Source organism: Tachyglossus aculeatus, chromosome 1, assembly GCF_015852505.1.
Source record: "Tachyglossus aculeatus isolate mTacAcu1 chromosome 1, mTacAcu1.pri, whole genome shotgun sequence".
NCBI lineage: Eukaryota > Metazoa > Chordata > Mammalia > Monotremata > Tachyglossidae > Tachyglossus > Tachyglossus aculeatus.
In genome coordinates, this window is record NC_052066.1 from 94,925,320 (window position 1) to 94,944,324 (window position 19,005).

Consider the following 19,005-nt stretch of genomic DNA (forward strand, 5'->3'; position numbering starts at 1 on the left):
CAACAGGGTCACTTTTTTTTTTTTTCATCAGCAAGAACAGAGAGCTGGAGTGAAAACAATGCCAGAGAGAAACAAAGTTACCTTGAAAGGAGAAGAAACAACACACCTTAGTCCTCTAGATTTTAAGCTTATTGTGGGCAGAGAACAACATGTCTACTAACTCTATTTCATTGTACTCTGCCAAGCATTTAGTGTAGTGCTCTGCACATAGTAAGCACTCAAATGCCATTGATTGATAAAAAGGCTGTAAAATCTCAAGGCCTGGAAAGTTCAGTAAGTCCATCTCCTCCACATCTCCAAAAGCAACAGTAAATGCTGTGTATTTCCCCCTCCTCAGATATTTTGTCACTTCAGAGAACAAGTTCCTTCCACATTACATTTCACTTGACCTTGAAACATTTGCTTCTCACTCACTCACACTTATTTTTGCCCCGAGAAGAAGGAACTACATTGAATCCAACGCCAGTAAATTATCTCTCAAAAATACCTGGTAGGAGTTCTTGATCTGCTACTCCCAGCAAGTTCTCCACAAAGGCTTCTAGCTAAAGCACAGAGGCTTTCCCTGTGCTTTTTTTTTTTTTTTTGTAAATTCAACTTCCTGCCTTCCCAGCCCAGCTGAGGATGTCATCTTCCTGGGTCTCAATCAAGCACAGGTGTTTCACTTATCAAATGTTAATTAGCTCATGGCTGCACACAATGAGGGGTTGTGAGTATGGAAGGCAGTCTTGGCTTTGCCTTTTGAGAGGCTTTAACAAGCTGGCCCCATCAGGAAGAATGGGCTCTTTACTTTCTTTGATACAGGTTTGGTTTTAGAGGATGAAAGCACTTTAATAAATTTCAAAGAACACCTAATTAGTTGGTTTAAAATAAATGGGATGAAGTCATTTCTTTTTTTTCTTTACAAGTTTACAAGCACCCACACCAAATACTCGGAATGTTCTTGAGCTTTATGGAGTCCTGTTCATTTGAGAATCTCAAAGCACTTTCCAAATATGTTGTTATTAAACCTCAAAAGCTGAAAGAGGTGCAACATTTATTGTTAGTGGTAGGAACTGGGACCTAAAGGGTTTCCCCTAAAGGAGAGGGAGGATGAGGAATGGATTCTTTTCTGAGATCGTGTCCTTACCCCTTTGCAGCTGATCCTGAACAGGCATATTATCTAGTCGCAGAGTTAATCAGTCAAACAATGATATTAATTGAGTGCTTACTGCATGCAGAGCACTGTACTCAGTGCTTGGGAAAGTACAGTAGAGCTGGTAGACATGATCCCTGCTCTCGAGGAGCCAAACATTAAAATAAATTACATGTAGGAGAAAAAGCAGAGTATAAGGATATATACATAAATGCCGTGGGGGAGGGGTGAGTCTCAGAGTGCTCCAGGGGAATAGAGTGAATAAATGAAACAGAAGGGAGGGTGAATATGGTGTGGAGAAGAGAGGTTAGTTAGGGAAGACTTCTTGGAGATATGATTTCCAAAGAGTTTTGAAGCTATCAGTTGGATGTGAAGGGGATGGGAGTTTGAAGCCAGAGGGAGGCTGTGGGCAAGAAATCATCAGTAAGTGAGGCGAGATTGAGGTAATCAAACAATGGAAGTAAGTAGGTTGGTTTTAGCAGAGCAGAGTGTGTGGGCTTGGTTATACAGGAAGGTGAGTGAGGATAAGTAGGAGGTGGAGAGTTGATTGAGTGCCTTAAAACTTTTGTTAGGTAGTTTTGGTTGAAATAATAATAGTTGTATTTTTTAAGCACTGTACTAAGTGATGGGGTAGATACATGATAATTAAGTCCCACCAAGTAAGAGGGAGAACTAATATTTAATCCCCATTTTACAGATGAGGGAACTGAAGCACAGATAAATTAAATGACTTGCCCAAGAATCCAGGGCCTCTGAACTTCTAATGGGGCAGGTCAGAAACTGACATGACTTTAAACACTTCAGAAATCGGTTGAGGAAAATTCTGACTGAAGGAAGCATATAACAGGAACCAGACCCAAGGCAATAGTTTGATTCCCCAAGTTGACTGACATCATCAATATTTGTTAGTTCTGCCATTGGGCTCGTTCAAATCAGTAGGCTACTGGTTTTCTACTGACTGGTGCCAGCTTTGAAAAAGAAAGACATAAAATGCTTATTACACGGAATCAAGGGTCATTTCAAAAAGTTTAATGCAAATTGAAACTATAAAATGCCAGCCTTTCCCATTAGACAGTGAGGATGGCCACTTGTCCAGGTTGCTACTGGATGGTCTGGTTTTCAGCAGGTCCATCCCCTGTCTGGCACAGATAGGGCCCCAGATTCTGCCATCGATTTCCATGACTCAGAAGTGGTAGCTATATTCAGAGGGACCTGAGCAGGAATCGCTAGGTGGGTCAGGGGTTCTCCCGGGAAAATGCTTCACATTTGGGTGGACTTAGGACTTCGGCTGTAAAATGGTGCCATTGATATCTTTAGGTAACACTGCGTGCCCGCCGTGGGGCAAGTGATGTCACATGCACCACCATGTCCAGGACCCACGAGGGCCACCCGTGGTGGCCACTCTCCAGCCAACATGGGCTCCTTGCTGGAGGGAAGGGGAAAGAAAAGGTAAATCCAGGCTGGAGCCTGTTAAAGCCGCATGGCAAAGACACAAGGCCTTGATCAAATCGGTTCCTTTATTAGCTCCCTTACGGTCTCAACAGCATCATTGGCTAGCTCAGAATTTTGGCAGAGGCAAAGCAGTTTTAGAGCATGGGATGCCAGGTAAGATGGCGGTTTCATCTTGTCCCAAAGCTGGCTGGAGGGGAAGTCCTGGCAGCCTTGCAGTTTGTCAAGCAGGTACTGGATCCTTATCCAGTGGGCCAGTAGCAGGAAGTCATCTTGGCTCAGGAGCCTGAGGGAGGAGATCTGGTCCACACACCTGATCTGGGAGACAAAGGCAGGGGCTAGTAAGGATGAGGGCCAGAGGACGGGCCTGGGCCACCTGAGGCATAACTATCTCCACCAATTCATTCACCCACTTGTTGTCCCCGCAGTCCCCGTACCCGGAGCCCTGGGGTCCTCCCGCAAGCCGCCAGGAGTCTGTTCACAAGGCTACATAGAGAAGAGGGGAAAGGACCTGGGTTCTAATTGTGGCTCTGCTATCTGTCCACTGCGTGACCTTGGGCAAGTCACTTCTCTGTGCTTCACTTATGTCATCTGTAAAATAGGGACTAAGACTGTGAGTCCCATGTGGGACAGGCACTATGTCCAACCTGATGAAATTGTATTCAATTGTATTTATTGAGCGCTTATTGTGTACAGAGCACTATACTAAGTGCTTGGGAAAGTACAATACAGCAATAGAGACAGTCCTTGCCCACAACGGGCTTATTACCCCAGTGTTTAGCACAGTGCCTTGCCCATAGTAAGAGCTTAACAAAGTGGAAAGAACCAGGGCTTGAGAGTCAGAGGACGTGGGTTCTAATCCTGGCTCCGCCACTTGTCTGCTGTGTGATCTTGGGTAAGCCTCTTCACTTCTCTGTGTATTATTATTATTATTATTAACCTCATCTGGAAAATGGGGATGAAGACTGTGAGCCCCATGTGGGACAACCTGATTACCTTGTATCTATCCCAGTGCTTAAAACAGTGCTTGGCACATAGTAAGCGCTTAAGTACCATTATTATTATTAAAAAAATAAATTATATCTACCACTATAGAATGAAGTTCTGCTTTTGAGGAGAGTCAGGAATTCAGAGAGGCTGAACTCACACCACCTAACCTCAGCTGAAGACCCTCTCTACAACTCAGCCCTCTAACTCCGCTCCTCTCTCTCCCTTCTAGACTGTGAACTCATTGTTGGGTAGGGACCATCTCTATATGTTGCCGACTTGTACTTCCCAAGCGCTTAGTACAGTGCTGTGCACACAATATGTGCTCACTAAATACGATTGAATGAATGAATGAATGAACTCCCAGATCCAGACCCGTTCTTTCCACTAGGCTATACTGTTTCCCTAAAAAGACAGTCCTCTCAGAAGCTCATCATTCAGTGGCCTGATCAAGTGTAAACTCCCATATTTAGAAACTGCCTCTTACACTAGGTGTTTGCAGTTTTGTGTGCTTCTGTTGTTTCACTTACTTTCTATGTAGATTCTGCTATTGAATGGAAAATTAGCCCTGGTTAACTTCAGGGCTGAAGATTTCAACCATCCATGTCCAGTCTAGGAAAAGAAATTGCATCAGTGAAGGCTTTAAATTTTGCTCAACTCTAGGTCAGACATCTAGTTTGGAAGAACAGGTTTTCACCAGACAGTGTTCCTTGCAATATGTGAAGAGTCTAAAGAGAAGTAGAAAATTTGTCTTCATGATCTCTGAAACTCATTTGACTTTGCTTTCTCTCACTCTCAGGCCTGCTACTGTGTTTTTGTTTGCTTGATAAGACTTTGCCTCTCTCCAGGGACATTCTGTTAAACAGTCTTTCCCAGGGGATAGCCCATATATTCTCAGGCTTTCTCATCTTGACTCTGACACACCTTCATTATAGCAGAGAGCCAGACAGCCAGTATCACTTACTGTCTTTGGTGCAGACCTCAGCCCCAATACTTTAAAGTAAAGCACCTTTCCAAGGACATTACCATTATTTGACACCAGCAGCAAAATAATAATAATAATATTAATTATGGTATTTTTTAAGCACTTACTATGTGCCAGACATAGTACTAAGCGATGGGATGGTTACAAACAAATCAAGTTGGACACACTCCCTGTCCCACTTGGGCCTCACAGTCTCAATCCCCATTTTACAGATGAGTTGAGGCACAGAGAATAATAATAATAATAATAATTTTGGTATTTATTAAGCACTTACTATGTGCCAAGCACTGTTCTAAGCACTGGGGGTAATCAGGTTGTCCCACATGGGGCTCACAGTCGTAATCCCCACTTTCCAGATGAGGTAACTGAGGCACAGAGAGGTTAAGTGACTTGCCCAAAGTCACACAGCTGACAAGTGGCGGAGAACCCATTAGAACCCATGACCTCTGACTCCCAATCCTGTGTACATAGCAGACAAGTGGCAGACCCGGGATTAGAACCTATGACCTGACTCCCAGATCCGGGCTCTATCCACAGGGCCATGCTGCATCTTGCGACCACTGGCCAGTGACTTTGCTTGTCAGTTTCATTCATTCAGTCGTATTTATTGAGTGCTTACTGTAGGAAGAGCATTGTATTAAGCGCTTGGGAGAGTACAGTATAACGGTAAACAGACAGACGGTTCTGCCCTGCCCAGAACCAGTTTACAGTTTACCCAGCTTCCCCTGATCTCTTAATTTGGGAGACCTAGGGAGTTTCATCCTTCACTGTGTACTTCCTCTGTTGATTAAAAAGCTGCTTTAACGGTGCCATCTTACTGAGCCAGGGTCCGGGGATGTTTGTGAGGGCAGGAAGAGGCTGAACACAGGGCACATGCTGTTTCTGGAATAGCAGTTTTCATTCTTAAGGCCCTTTCATGTTTCTGCCCCCCTCTTGTGTTTCTCATCCCCAGTCAGAAACCTTGAATTTTGTGGGCCAATTTCAATTGCAAATTCTGTTGGGAAAAATCAGCCCCAACTCTCCTGCCGTACCTGAGACTCAGGACATTGCTCACCTACCTCACCTTGCTACTCTCCTACTAGAACACACCCCGCACACTTCACTCCTCGAATGCTAACCTTGTCAGTGTACCTCCGTCTCCTCTGTCTCACTGCTGACCTCTCACGCACGTCCCGCCTCTGGCCTGGAACACCCTCCCTTTTCAGATTCGACAAGCATTTGCTCTCTCCCACTTCAGAGCCTTATTGAAGGCACATCTCCCCCAAGAGACCTTCCCTGACTAAACCTTCCTTTCCTCTTCTCCCTCTCCCTTTTGCTTCAGCCTGACTTACTGCCTTCATTCATCCCCACTCCCAGGCCCATAGCATGTATGTACATATCTGTAATTTATTTATATTAATGCCTGTCTCCCCCTCTGGGCTGTAAGCTCATTGTGGGCAGGGAATGTGTAAGTGCTTAACAAGTACGAATGAATGAATGAATGAATCCGGATAGCAAAGTGAAATAATGACTGGAGTGGGGAGAGATGAGCAGGGAAATCAGTGAGGAGGCTGATGCAATTATCAAACCAGGACATAATAAGTACTTGGATCAGAATAATGGTATTTTGGATGAAGAGGAAAGGGCAGATTTTAGCAATATTGTGAAGGTAGAAACTTCAGGATTTGGTGACAGATTGAATATGTGGGTTGAGTGGGAGAAATGAGTTGAACATTACAGGCTTGTGAGACAGAGAGGATAGAAGTGTTATCCACAGTGAAGGGAAAGACAGGAGAAGGACAGGGTTTGGGTGGTAAGATGAGGAGTTCTCTTACTCCTTATCCAAGTCGACATGTCTTGAAGGCAAGAGGAAATGTGAGATTGTAGAAAAGGAGAGAGGTCTGGGCTGGAGATGCAGATTTGGGATCATCCACTTAGTGATTGAGGCCATAGGAGTGAATGAGTCCTCCAAGGAGAATAGGAGGGGACTCAGAGCCAAACCTTGAGAGGCTCCCACAGTTAGAGGGTGGGAGGTGGAAGAGGGATCATGTCTACTAACACTTGTGTCCTCTGCCCAGTGCTTAGTACCTTGCTCAGCACAGACTAAGTGCTCAATAGATACCACTGATTATTTTTTTTTATGCCGTCGAGTCGTCTCCGACCCATAGCGACGCTGAGGACACATTCATTCAATTGTATTTATTGAGCGCTTAATGTGTGCAGAGCACTGTACTAAGCGCTTGGGAAGTACAAGTTGGCAACATATAGAGATGTTCCCTACCCAATAACAGGCTCACAGTCTAGAAGGAGACAGACAATAAAACAAAACATGTGGACAAATGTCAAGTCGTTAGAACAAATAGAATTAAAGCTAAATGTACATCACTAACAAAAATAGAATAGTAAATATGTACAAGTAAAAAATAGAGTAATAAATCTGTACAAACATATACAGTTGCTGTGGGAAGGGGGAGGAGGTAGGGTTGGGGGGGTGGGGAGGAGGTTTGTCTTTTGTTTGTTTGTTTTGCTATTTAAGTAGCTTTAAATGCAATCCTTTGTTTCAGATGCAACCCTCTGACCATTCATTCAGTCCGGAACTTTAATCGTTCCATTTGTGTTTGGGTCCTAAACATGTAAACAGCCCAGGTACTTCATGGATCTTACCTGTGCCTTACCCAGCTAGGTGGAAAAGCCTCAGTCAGAAGCAGAAGCTAAACCACCAGATCACTCTGAAAGGGGTAAAACACTGGGGAAACAGCCTCAACTGGGAAAAAGCACTGAGAAAAACTAAATCATCATATTCTGCCTACAGGTTCTGGGGCACCCCCCTGGACCAGTGGGAAGGTTTCCAGGCTAATCTCAGCTAAGAGATACACAGCTCAAGGTGAAGAATTTACCAGCCAGACCAACCCCCTGGGCCATGGGCCTGCTGTTTGTTTTTATATCGGCCTAAAGTTGTGAGTGAACAAATCTCCAGAACAGGATCATGTCTGGAAGGCACACTGGGTTGAATTATATCCAACTTCACCCCAATCCTTGGACAGGGAATGTGTCTACTCATTTATTCATTTGTATTTATTGAGCACTTACTCTAGGCAAAACACTGTATGCTTGGGAGAGTACAATATAAAAATAAACAAACACCATTCCCTGCCCACAACAAGCAGAGATTGACTCTGTTGTATTATACTCTCCTAAGCACTTAGTAAGTTACCACTGATGATGCATTCATTCATTCATTCAATTGTATTTAATTTTAGCTCTTGCTGTGTGCAGAGCACTTTACTAAGTGCCTGGGAAATTACAGTACTGATTATTACAGTGCTTCGCCCACAGTAAGCACTGAGTAGTGTAGGGATTGTCTCTATTTGTTGCCGAATTGTACTTTCCAAGCGCTTAGTACAGTGCTCTGCAGAGTAAGCGCTCAATAAATACGATTGAATGAATGAATACTTTGATCAATAATCACTTCTCCAGGAGGCCTTTCCAGACTGAGCCCCCGCTTTTTCCTCTCCTCCTCCCCTCCCCATCCCCCTTCCGCTCCCCCCCTCCCCACAGCACTTGTGTATATTTTTACATATTTATTACTCTATTTATTTTATTAATGATGTGTATATAGCTATTATTCTATTTATTCTGTTGGTATTGGCACCTTTCTACTTGTTTGTTTGGGTTTTTTTGGTCTGTCTCCCCCTTCTGGGCTGTGAGCCCTTAGGTAGGGACTGTCTCTATATGTTGCTGATTTGTACTTCCCAAGTGCTTAATACAGTGCTCTGCACACAGTGAGCGCTCAGTAAATACAATTGAATGAATGAATCCAAGTAAACGGAAACCCATAAAACAGATGCATCCGAAAGCACACTCTGCTCTGGCCCTGAAACTTGCACCCAAGCCCTGTAGGTCTTTCCTGGCTATTATAATCCCACCACCAAGCTGTTTCAGAGTAGGACAGATTGTCCCAATTGTCCCAAGGGCAAATGTCCTTTAGGCCAAGGAATGAGAGAGAGAAAGGTTGAGCCAGTGCAGTGGTAACTTCACCTGCCCTTTTTAAGTCCCTCCCAGGTCCCAAACTGACCCCCAGACCAATGGGAGCCCTTGAATCTTGCACTTGGATCTATGATCTTTGGGCATTTGATATTTGGCCCAACCGCAACCCCTCATATATCTTTTAATTGTATGTTATACATTATTTATGTTCATGTCTGTCTCCTCCTAGAGTCTGCCAACTCTGTTGTAGTGTATTCTCCCAAGCACTTTGTACAGTGCTCTGCACACAGAAAGCACTCAATAAGTGCCATTGAGGATGACAGTGATGATGAGGGCCCCACCCCTCACTGGGTGTCCTCTTCTCCAGCTTCTGAATGGCTTTTGGTGACATCTGTCTCCTCCCCAGAATCAACCCTTTTCTGGCTATTTTCACAGCCTCTTTATTGTTTCAAAACACCTTCACATTCCACTCACTTGTCTGTTTCCTGCCTTCATTAGCAATGCAGGAATGCAGCTTTGAGAGCAGCAGGGCGGGTCCTCTGGTATTTGCTTACTATGTGCCAGACACTGTACTAAGCACTGGGGGTAGATACAAGCAAATTGGGTTGAACAGTCCCTGTCCCACATGGGGCTCACAGTCTTAATCCTCATTTTACAGATGAGGAAACTGAGGCCCAGAGTAGTGAAGTGACTTGCCCAAGGTCACACAGCAGACAAATGACAGAGTTGGTTCTGGTCCGCCAAGGTTCTTGATACCTTTCTGAGGATGAGTCCTACTTTTCTGAGACTTAGTAACCTAAGAATGTGTCTGTTGTTATATTGTATGCTCCCAAGCTTTTAGTACAGTGTTTTGCACACAATAAGCTCTCAGTAAATACAATTGAATGAATGAATGAATGAACAAATGAATAACCTGGAACCTGAACATAGTTCACAAACTATCTGCTTAGCACTTCCTACTCTGGTGCTTTGGCCATCAGTAGGCCCACCGGCCTTTTTCCCTTCAGTCCTTGGATGATGATAATAATAATAATTGTGTAATATGTTAAGTACTTACTAGGCATCGAGCACTGTGCAAACCATCTGGACTAGAAAGAAAAATACATCAATTGCAACTACTCCAAGATTTTTCCCAAAAATTTGGTGGAACAGGTTGATAATGAGCATGTGCAGTTGCAGAAGAGTCAAGTGTTTAGGCTTTGTTTAGGAAAGCAGTGTGACCTAATAGGAAAAGCATGGGCCCAAGAGTCGGAGGACCTGCGTTCTAATTCTAGCTCTGCCACTTGTCTGCTTGTGACCTTGGGCATGTCACTTATTTTTTCTGTGCCTCAGTTACCTAATCTGTAAAATGGGGATTCAGTCCTGTTCCCCCTCCTACTTAGACTCTGAGCCCCATGTCCAACCTGATGACCTTGCATCTACCCCAGTGCTTAGTGCAATGCTTGGCACAAAATAAGTGCTTAAGTACCACAGTTATTGTTTCTATTTTTATTATTATCATCATCATCGTTACTGGAATGGTTACAAGATAATCATGTCAAACAGCCCCTGTCCCCCATAGTCTAAAGGGAATGGAAAACAGGTATTGAGTCCCCACTTTACAGAGGAGGAAACTGAGGCACAGAAAAGATTTGCCCAAAGTCACAAAGCCGGCAAGTGGTGGAGCCCGATAAGCTCTGATGCTATGGTGGGACTGGGCTACTTGGGGTTAAGGTCCCTTCATTTTAGAACAGTGTTTGGCACATAGTAAGCGCTTAACAAATACCATCATTACCATCGCCACTTCTGCTTCTGTAACCTTGGCATTATCCTTGACCCGTCTCTTTCATTCAACCCACCTAGGCTGTCTGTCACCAAATTCTATCACTTCCTTCTTCACATCATCTTTAGATGATGTGCATTATCCTCGACTCGTCTCTTTCATTCAACCCACCTAGTCTTTCTGTCACCAAATTCTATCACTTCCTTCTTCACATCATCGTTAGAATCCACTACTTCCTCTCCACCCAAACTGCCACCATACTGGTCCTAGCACTTGTCACAGCCTACTTCAACTACTGTATCAGTCTTCTTGTCTTCCTCCCTGCCTCCTGTCTTGTAATAATAATAATGATGATGGTATTTGTTGAGTGCTTACTATGTGCAAAGCACTATTCTAAGCACTGGGGAGGTTACAAGGTGATCAGGTTGTCCCACGGGGGGCTCACAGTTTCAATCCCCATTTTACAGATGAGGTAACTGAGGCCCAGAGAAGTTAAGTGACTTGCCCAAAGTCAGACAGCTGAAATTTGGCGGAGCCGGGATTTGAACCCTTGACCTCTGACTCCAAAGCCCGGGCTCTTTCCACTGAGCCACGGTGTCTCTCCTCCCTCCAGTCCATACTTCACTCCGCTACCTGGGACATTTTTCTAAAAAATCATTCTGTGCACATCTTCCCTACTGCTCAAAACCTCAAGTGGTTGCCCACCCATCTCCACATCAAACAGAAACTCCTTAAAACATCAGCTCCGTCAGCTGTCCTCCTCCTCCTGGACCTCCCTCCTCGCGCACAGCAACCCAGCCTGTACACTTCTGCTTTAACACCAACTTAGTTACTGTGCCTTGATCTCGTCCCTCTCGCTGTTGATTCTTAATAATAATAATGATAATAATAATGGCATTTATTAAGCGCTTACTTTGTGCAAAGCACTGCTTTAAGCACTGAGGAGGTTACAAGGTGATCAGGTTGTCCCACGGGGGGCTCACAGTTTTAATCCCCATTTTACAGATGAGGTAACTGAGGCACAGAGAAGTTAAGTGACTTGCCCAAAGTCACACAGCTGACAACTGGTGGAGCTGGGATTTGAACCCCTGACCTCTGACTCCAAAGCCCGTGCTCTTTCCATGGAGCCACGCTGCTTCTCTTGCCTATACCATCCTGTCTGGAACTCCCTCCTCCTTCATATCAGATAGATTACCACTCTCCCTATCTTCAAAGCCCTACTAAAATAATTTCTTTTCCAAGAAGCCTTCCCTGATTAACCTCTCATCTCCCCATCCTAGTCTCCGTCACTTCTGCGTCATCTATGCACTTGGGTCTGTGCCCTCTAAATACTTTGATATCTCACCTTAAGGCTCACAGCATTTATGTACATATCCTAATACTCTGCCATTTTTCCACTCAGAAATTTATTGTAATACCTGTTTCCTCCACTAGACTGTAAGCTCCTTGAGGGCACAGGCTTGGGAGTCAGAGGTCATGGGTTCAAATCCCCGCTCCCACAGTTGTCAGCTGTGTGACTTTGGGCAAGTCACTTAACTTCTCTGTGCCTCAGTTACCTCATCTGTAAAATGGGGATTAAGACTGCAAGCCCCACGTGGAACAACCTGATCACCTTGTATCCTCTCCAGTGCTTAGAACAGTGCTTTGCACATAGTAAGCGCTTAACACATGCCATCGTTATTATTATTATTCATTCACTCAATCATATTTACTGAGCGCTTACTGTGCGCAGAGCACTGTACTAGGTGCTTGGAAAGTACAATTCCACAACAGAAACAATCCCTGCCCACACCGGGCTTCCAGTCTAGAAGGGGGAATACAGACATCAAAACAAGTAAACAGGCATCAATATAAATAAGTACAATTATAGCTGTATACACATCAAAACAAGTAAACAGTCATCAATATAAAAAGAATTATAGATATATACATATATACATAAGTGCTGTGGGCCGGGGGTGGAGAGCAAAGGGAGTGAGTTGAGATGACGCGGTAGGTGGGGGGAGCTGAGGAAAAAGGTGGTTTAGTCTGGGAAGGCCTCTTGGAGGAGGTGAGCCTTCAGTATGGCTTTGAAGTGGGGAAGAGTGATTGGCAGATTTGAGGAGGGAGGACGTTCCCCAAAGCTATTGAATTGTACTCATCCAAAGTCCTTGGTACAGTGCTTTGCACTTTGTAAATGTTCAATAAATGCCATTGATCGATTAAGTGATCAGTTGATGAATTAATGAACCTATAGTTTGTGAATCCCAAGACTTCCAAGCAGGGAGAGTTCCACGGTGGGAGGCAGTGGGCTGGTTGAGGAGGAAATTCAGAGTCTGTGGTAGAGTTAAGATTTATGGAGCAGGGCAGAGGAATCACTTCATTTCTTCATAATGTTCTTTTAGAAAAAAATGGCAATTTACTGAAGATCATGAGCCTCTAAGTGAAATTTAGCCCCATCCATTGGGTTGATAAATCAATCAGTTGCATTTATTGAGTGCTTAACATATGCAGAGCAGTGTACTAAGCGCTTGGGAGACTACAATATAACAGAATTGATAGACACATTTTCTGCCCACAAGGAGCTTACAGTCTAAACCAGACCATAGGTGGCTACTGTGTTCATAATAACTGTGTTATTTGGTAAATGTTTACTCTTGCACCAAGCACTGTGTGAAGTACTGGAATAGTTACAAAATAATCAGATCTGTCCGACATGGGGCTCACAGTCTAAGTGGAAGGGAGAACAGGTATTGAATCCACATTTTACAGATGAGGTGCTCAGAATTTCTGAAGGAAGAAGAGTCATGCTTTGTCAGAAGGGCACTTAGGTTGGGCTTGGCTGGGGAAGGCATGCAAAAACAGCCCCACCGAGGTATTTTCAGCCACATCCACATGACCATTTTTAGTAGCCTCGGAACTAACTCAGGCCTTGTAATCACTTTTCTATTTGCGTAACTTTGGGGGTTTCCTGTTCTGAGTCTCCAAATTGGTGACTCTTAAAAAGGGAGCCTGATTCCTCCCCGCATTACAGAAGTCAGACTCTGGCAGATATTGTAGTCAGAAATATCTTGGGTCTCCATCATGTGGTTTTCTTCCTTCTTTTTTTTTGTTTTGAGTATATTTCCAAGGCTCCTCTTGTCCAAGTGGCTGCTCCTATTGAGGACAGGTAAATATCTTTAGGTTGAAAAATCACAGAGGAATTCTTGGTTCAGCCAGATAATCTGTAGTTCTGTGGGCTCATCCCCAATCGCCTTATGGTTTTGACCTTGGCCTGAAGAAGTGTAAAACTGGGTTTGGGTTTGGAAAAGTACCCTCCAATCCCCGACCTTCCCCTTGCCAAAACTGTGTGTGTATGTACGTGCGTACATACATACGTACGTACACTGCCCTCTGCCTCTCCCTGGCCACAGAAGGTCCTGTATTCTGAGGGCTGCACCTCAACTTCGGAATCCTGTTTCAGCATCGGCATGCTGGGACTTTCAAGCCCCAGTTTTCAGAAACTGGAAACTTCCGAAAAAGCTTGCAGTCAGGTGGTTTAGTGGGGTGAAGGGGAGACAACTCTCATGACTCAATATGTGCAAGACTGAACTCCGTATCTTCCCTCCCAAATTCTGCCCTCTCCCTGACTTTCCCATCACTGTAGATGGCACTAGCATCCTTCCCGTCTCATAAGCCTGCAACCTTGGTGTCATCCTCGACTCCGCTCTCTCATTCACCCCACACATCCAATCCGTCACCAAAACCGGTCGGTCTCACCTCCACATCTCCAAGATCCACCCTTTCCTCTCCATCCAAACCGCTACCTTGCTGCTTCAGTCTCTCATCTGATCCCAACTGGATTGATAGCCTCCTTTCTGATCTCCCATCCTCCTGTCTCTCCCCGCTTCAGTCTATACTTCACTCTGCTGCCTGGATTATCTTTGTACAGAAACGCTCTGGGCGTGTCACTACCCTCCTCAAAAATCTCCAGTGGCTACCAGTCAACCTACACATCAAGCAAAACTTCCTCACTCTCGGCTTCAAGGCTCTCCATCACCTCGCCCCCTCCTACCTCACCTCCCTTCTCTCCTTCTGCAGCCCAGCCCGCACCCTCCACTCCTCCTGCTAACCTCCTTACTGTGCCTCATTCTTACCTGTCCCGCCGTCAACCCCATGCCCATGTCCTTCCCCTGGTCTGGAATGCCCTCCCTCCATACATCTGCCAAACTAGCTCTCTTCCTCCCTTCAGAGCCCTACTGAGAGCTCACCTCCTCCAAGAGGCCTTCCCAGACTGAGCCCCCTTATTCCCCTCCTTCTCCCCATCCACCCCACCCTACCTCCTTCCCCTTCCCACAGCACCTGTATATATGTTTGTACAGAATTATTACTCTATTTCTCTTGTACATATTTACTACTCTATTTTATTAATGATGTGCATATAATTCTAATGTAATTTGTTAAGCACTTACTATGTGCAAAGCACTGTTCTAAGCGCTATGGGGGATACAAGGTGATCAGGTTGTCCCACGTGGGTCTCACAGTTTTAATCCCCATTTTACAGATGAGGTAACTGAGGCCCAGAGAAGTTAAGTGACTTGCCCAAAATCACACAGCTGACAAGTGGCAGAGCAGGGATTAGAACCCATGACCTCTGGCCCCCAAGCCCATGCTCTTTCCACTGAGCCACGCTGCTTCTCATTAATGATGTGCATATAATTCTATTTATTCTGACGGTTTTGACACCTGTCTATATGTTTTGTTTTGTTGTCTGTCTCCCCCTTCTAGACTGTGAGCCCGTTGTTGGGTAGAGACTGTCTCTATATGTTGCCAACTTGTACTTCCCAAGCGCTTAGTACAGTGCTCTGCACACAGTAAGCACTCAATAAATACGATTGAATGAAAGGTAGGAAATCTTCTCGGTATAAAATATTAGTTCCTCCGAGATAGTTGATTGTTGAGAGAGGGACACTTTTCTTTTTATAGACCAAAATGTATTCATACAGCTTATTCCTGTGCCAGAGATTCACCCAAGTACAAATTCTTTTTTCCTTGTTACTCAAGGCTTGGAGGTAGCAGAAGGGTTTAATGTTTCTGTTGGTGAAGAATTGTGGGTAATTTTTGCCCATTAAGGCAGAGGTTTTCAACCAGGGCTGCAAAAGCCTCCTGAGGGAACTTTGAAAAGGTGGGGAGACAGTTCTGTTGCGGCTGCTTCTTCCTGGGCTGTCCAACAAGCTGAGAACTCTGGGGAAGCCCAGCAAGAAGTAGAGCAGGTGAGATGAGATACTTCCCCTCCTCTCTCTACTGTTGCTGACGTCCCAGATTTCATGCCCCTGCCAGGAGCTCCGCAAGAAGCAGCCCCAGAAGCATGGACTATGGTGATATGGCCACAGTCGGAACAGTTTCCTCTCCTCACCCGCTCCTTTGGTTCCAGCTAGTTCAGCCCTACGTGAGCAGCTGAGGAGAGCAGAGCTGAAGTGGCTGGGGCCGGGGGAGGCACATTGGAGTAAACATTGAGACGTTGGGAATACATTTTCTAAAATGGGGCGAAACCCTGGGGTTGAGATACTGGAGGATGCTTTCTATTCCCTCCTATATCCTTGAAACCCTTCATCCCACTCTGGCCCCCATCTTCTCATCTCATGCCCAGGACAGCTGTTCATTCATTCATTCAATTGTATTTATTAAGCGCTTACTGTGTGCAGAGCACTGTACTAAGCACTTGGGAGAGTACAACAATGTACAGACATATTCCCTGCCCAGAACGAGGTTTGCTAGGAGACCCTTACATTTTCAGTCCCCTTCTTTCTTTACATCATCCCTCCCCAGGGGACCTATCTCCGCATTGTGGTAGGAACCTCCCTGAAAACCTGAGGGAAGGACATGCAGGAATTGGAAATGGGATCTGGCAAAGAAATGCCCTGAAATCAAGGGTCCCCAAGCCAGAACTAGAGTGCAGTGCCCAGACAGATGCCTAGGGAGCCTGAGTGCCGTAACATTTTTGGTGGTTTTTTGGGGGGGGGGGGGGGGTGTGTGTGCGTGCGCGCATGTACCCAAGCCTCTGTCTCCTTCCAGTATGCCACCACAGGCTGCTCCTTGACTCTTCACCACACGGAAAAGCCGGACCACGAAGACATATGTGAATACCGCCCCTACTCTTGCCCATGCCCCGGTGCCTCCTGCAAGTGGCAGGGATCCCTGGAAGCCGTCATGTCCCACCTCATGCACGCCCATAAGAGCATCACCACCCTTCAGGGAGAAGACATCGTCTTCCTGGCCACGGACATTAACCTGCCGGGTGCGGTCGACTGGGTGATGATGCAGTCCTGCTTCGGCCACCATTTCATGCTGGTTTTGGAGAAGCAAGAGAAGTACGAGGGCCACCAGCAGTTCTTTGCCATCGTGCTGCTCATCGGCACCCGCAAGCAGGCTGAGAACTTTGCCTACAGGCTCGAGCTGAATGGGAACCGGCGGCGGCTGACTTGGGAGGCCACGCCCCGTTCCATTCACGATGGCGTGGCCTCTGCCATCATGAACAGTGACTGCCTCGTCTTTGATACAGCCATAGCCCACCTCTTTGCGGATAACGGCAACCTGGGGATCAACGTGACCATTTCCACCTGCTGCCCGTGAAGCGCCTGTGGAGGGAAGCAGCCCAAGGGTTCTCAGGGCCTAGCTCTTCTTGCCCTTTATTATGCGTTTTTTAGAAATGCAGCAGGGCCCAACTAGGCCTTCACCTGTCGGAATCCGTTATTAGCCGACGTTTCCTGATGGTCCGTTCCCCTCTTTGATTTGGTCAACAAGTCAAGCCTCTCTGGCGGCATGAGGATGAGGGTTTTTGGCCTGGTAACGGTGTGACGGGAGTTTGTCTAACCTTCCCTTAAAGTCTCCGGCTTCTGGGGCAGCTGTCCACCTCTGTCAGAGCCTGAGGCCTGGACTAGAGGAGACCCCCGCAAGAACCTCTGAGAGCGTGAACCAGCAGGGGCCAGTGTGGGAAGGGAGAGGGGTCTCCCATCTCCTCCCTGACTCCCGTGGCAACTTGCATCATTGTCAGTGGAGGCCTAGGGCTTTATTTTGTTCAAAACCAAGCTGGTTGAGAAGAGAGGGGTGGAGGGGACTGCTGCAATTTAGAAGTTTTACAGAAGGGGCCAGATCTCTGTGCTGAGGCCCTCTGGGTTCTTTGATGAGAATCCTCTCCTGTTCTGAGCCACTTAACCAATGAAAATCAACAGGGTCACCTTTCTGTGAGGTGGGCAATGAGGCGGCTAGGAGAGCAAGAGGTGTATGTCCAACAGAGTTCTCCAGCGGTTGAAATCTGATCATATGCTAGGTTAGGCGGGTTGTTTACATGTGGCTTCCCCTGGAGACATACTTGACTATCGATATTGTCAAAGATTAATATAGTGGAAAAAGCTTTATGGCCAATGTCCTGTTCTTGCTATGTAAGTTTTGTTGCCATATTCACTTTAGTTTTCTAATAAATATTTTGCAAAAAGCATGTTGGATGGTTATTTTTCAGTACTGATCATTGATCACCCTGGGTAATCCCTGTTTCCTTGACTCGGGCAAACTGGTGTGCAACTAAGAGAAAAATTGGGGTCTTGAGGGACCCACCAAGTCTGCAGAACTGGGGAGAGAGTCCCTGATCCCAGGAACCCAAGTCCATGCTATTTTGAACTGGGTTCTTTCCTTTTCATTCTGGCAGAAGAGACTTGCTTAAAGCGCCATTCGGGCCCTTTCAACACCCAAGCTGGGGAGCAACCTCAGTTTGCATGATGCAAATCAGAGTGCAGAGGGAAATGATCTGTTGCTGAATTCTTACCACTATTAAGGCCCAGAACTAGCTGAAGGATCACAGGTAGTTAAAGGTGATGCTAAATGGAAGCTGCTTTGGCACTCTTGCAGTTTTTGTGGTAAATGTATTGGCAGTGAAGAAATTTGCTGGCCGACTAGAATAAACAGACAGGAATAAACAGACAGGGAACAGGTCTACCAACTCTGCTGTATGTATTGTACTCTCCCAAGTGTTTAATACACAGTAAGTGCTCAATAAATACCATTGATCGATTGATAATGGAAATACAGTATTTGACCTCACATCACAATTTAGCCAGTTAAAACTCCACTCATTTTCTTTTTTCTGGTATGTCTTAAGCACTTATTAGGTACCGTTCTAAGGAGTGGGGTTAATAGAGTCATACACAGTCCCTGGTTCCACATGGGACTCACAGTCTAAATAGGAGGTAGAACAGGTATTGAATGGCTCAGTGGAAAGAGCACAGGTTTGGGAGTGAGAGGTTGTGGGTTCTAATCCCAGCTCCACCACTTGTCAGTTGTGTGACTTTGGGCAAGTCACTTAACTTCTCTGAGCCTCAGTTACCTCATCTTTAAAATGGTGATTAAGACTGTGAGCCCCACATGGGACAACCTGATTACCTTATATCTCCCCCAGTGCTTAGAACTGTGATTGGCACATAGTAAGTGCGTAACAAATACCATCATTATTACTATTATTATTTTGCAGTTGAGGAAACATACCCAGAGAAGTGAATTGACTTGCTCAAGGTCACACAGCAGACAAGTGGCAGACCAAGGATTAAAACCCAGGTCCTATAGCTCCCAGGCTTCTTCCCCTTCCCCTATCCCATACTGGTTCCCATATTGCAATGGAGTCAACCAGCCTGAAAGGAGACAGAAGACGTATGAGCATCCCCAAGATAAAACTTTTACTGGGTAGAAAGGGCAGCCTGGCTTTCAGAAAATGGA

At 45.6% G+C, this 19,005-nt stretch overlaps 1 protein-coding gene and 1 long non-coding RNA gene across 2 annotated transcripts in view; one reads left to right on the forward strand and one right to left on the reverse strand.

Annotated features, from left to right (window-relative positions):
- The window catches only part of SIAH2 (siah E3 ubiquitin protein ligase 2), a 28,507-nt gene extending 10,770 nt beyond the window's left edge, over positions 1-17,737 (forward strand). The window contains exon 2 of the mRNA XM_038748252.1: positions 16,315-17,737. Within this exon, the coding sequence (XP_038604180.1) occupies positions 16,315-16,872 (558 nt within the window). The 3' untranslated portion in view covers positions 16,873-17,737. The remainder of the gene's footprint in view (positions 1-16,314) is intronic.
- LOC119929908 lies at positions 2,632-4,140 on the reverse strand. Its single transcript, XR_005451600.1, has 2 exons — positions 4,099-4,140; positions 2,632-2,899 (listed from the first exon to the last, which is right to left on the reverse strand). It is a non-coding gene; the product is annotated as an uncharacterized LOC119929908 (long non-coding RNA).
- Positions 17,738-19,005: the final 1,268 nt, after the last annotated feature.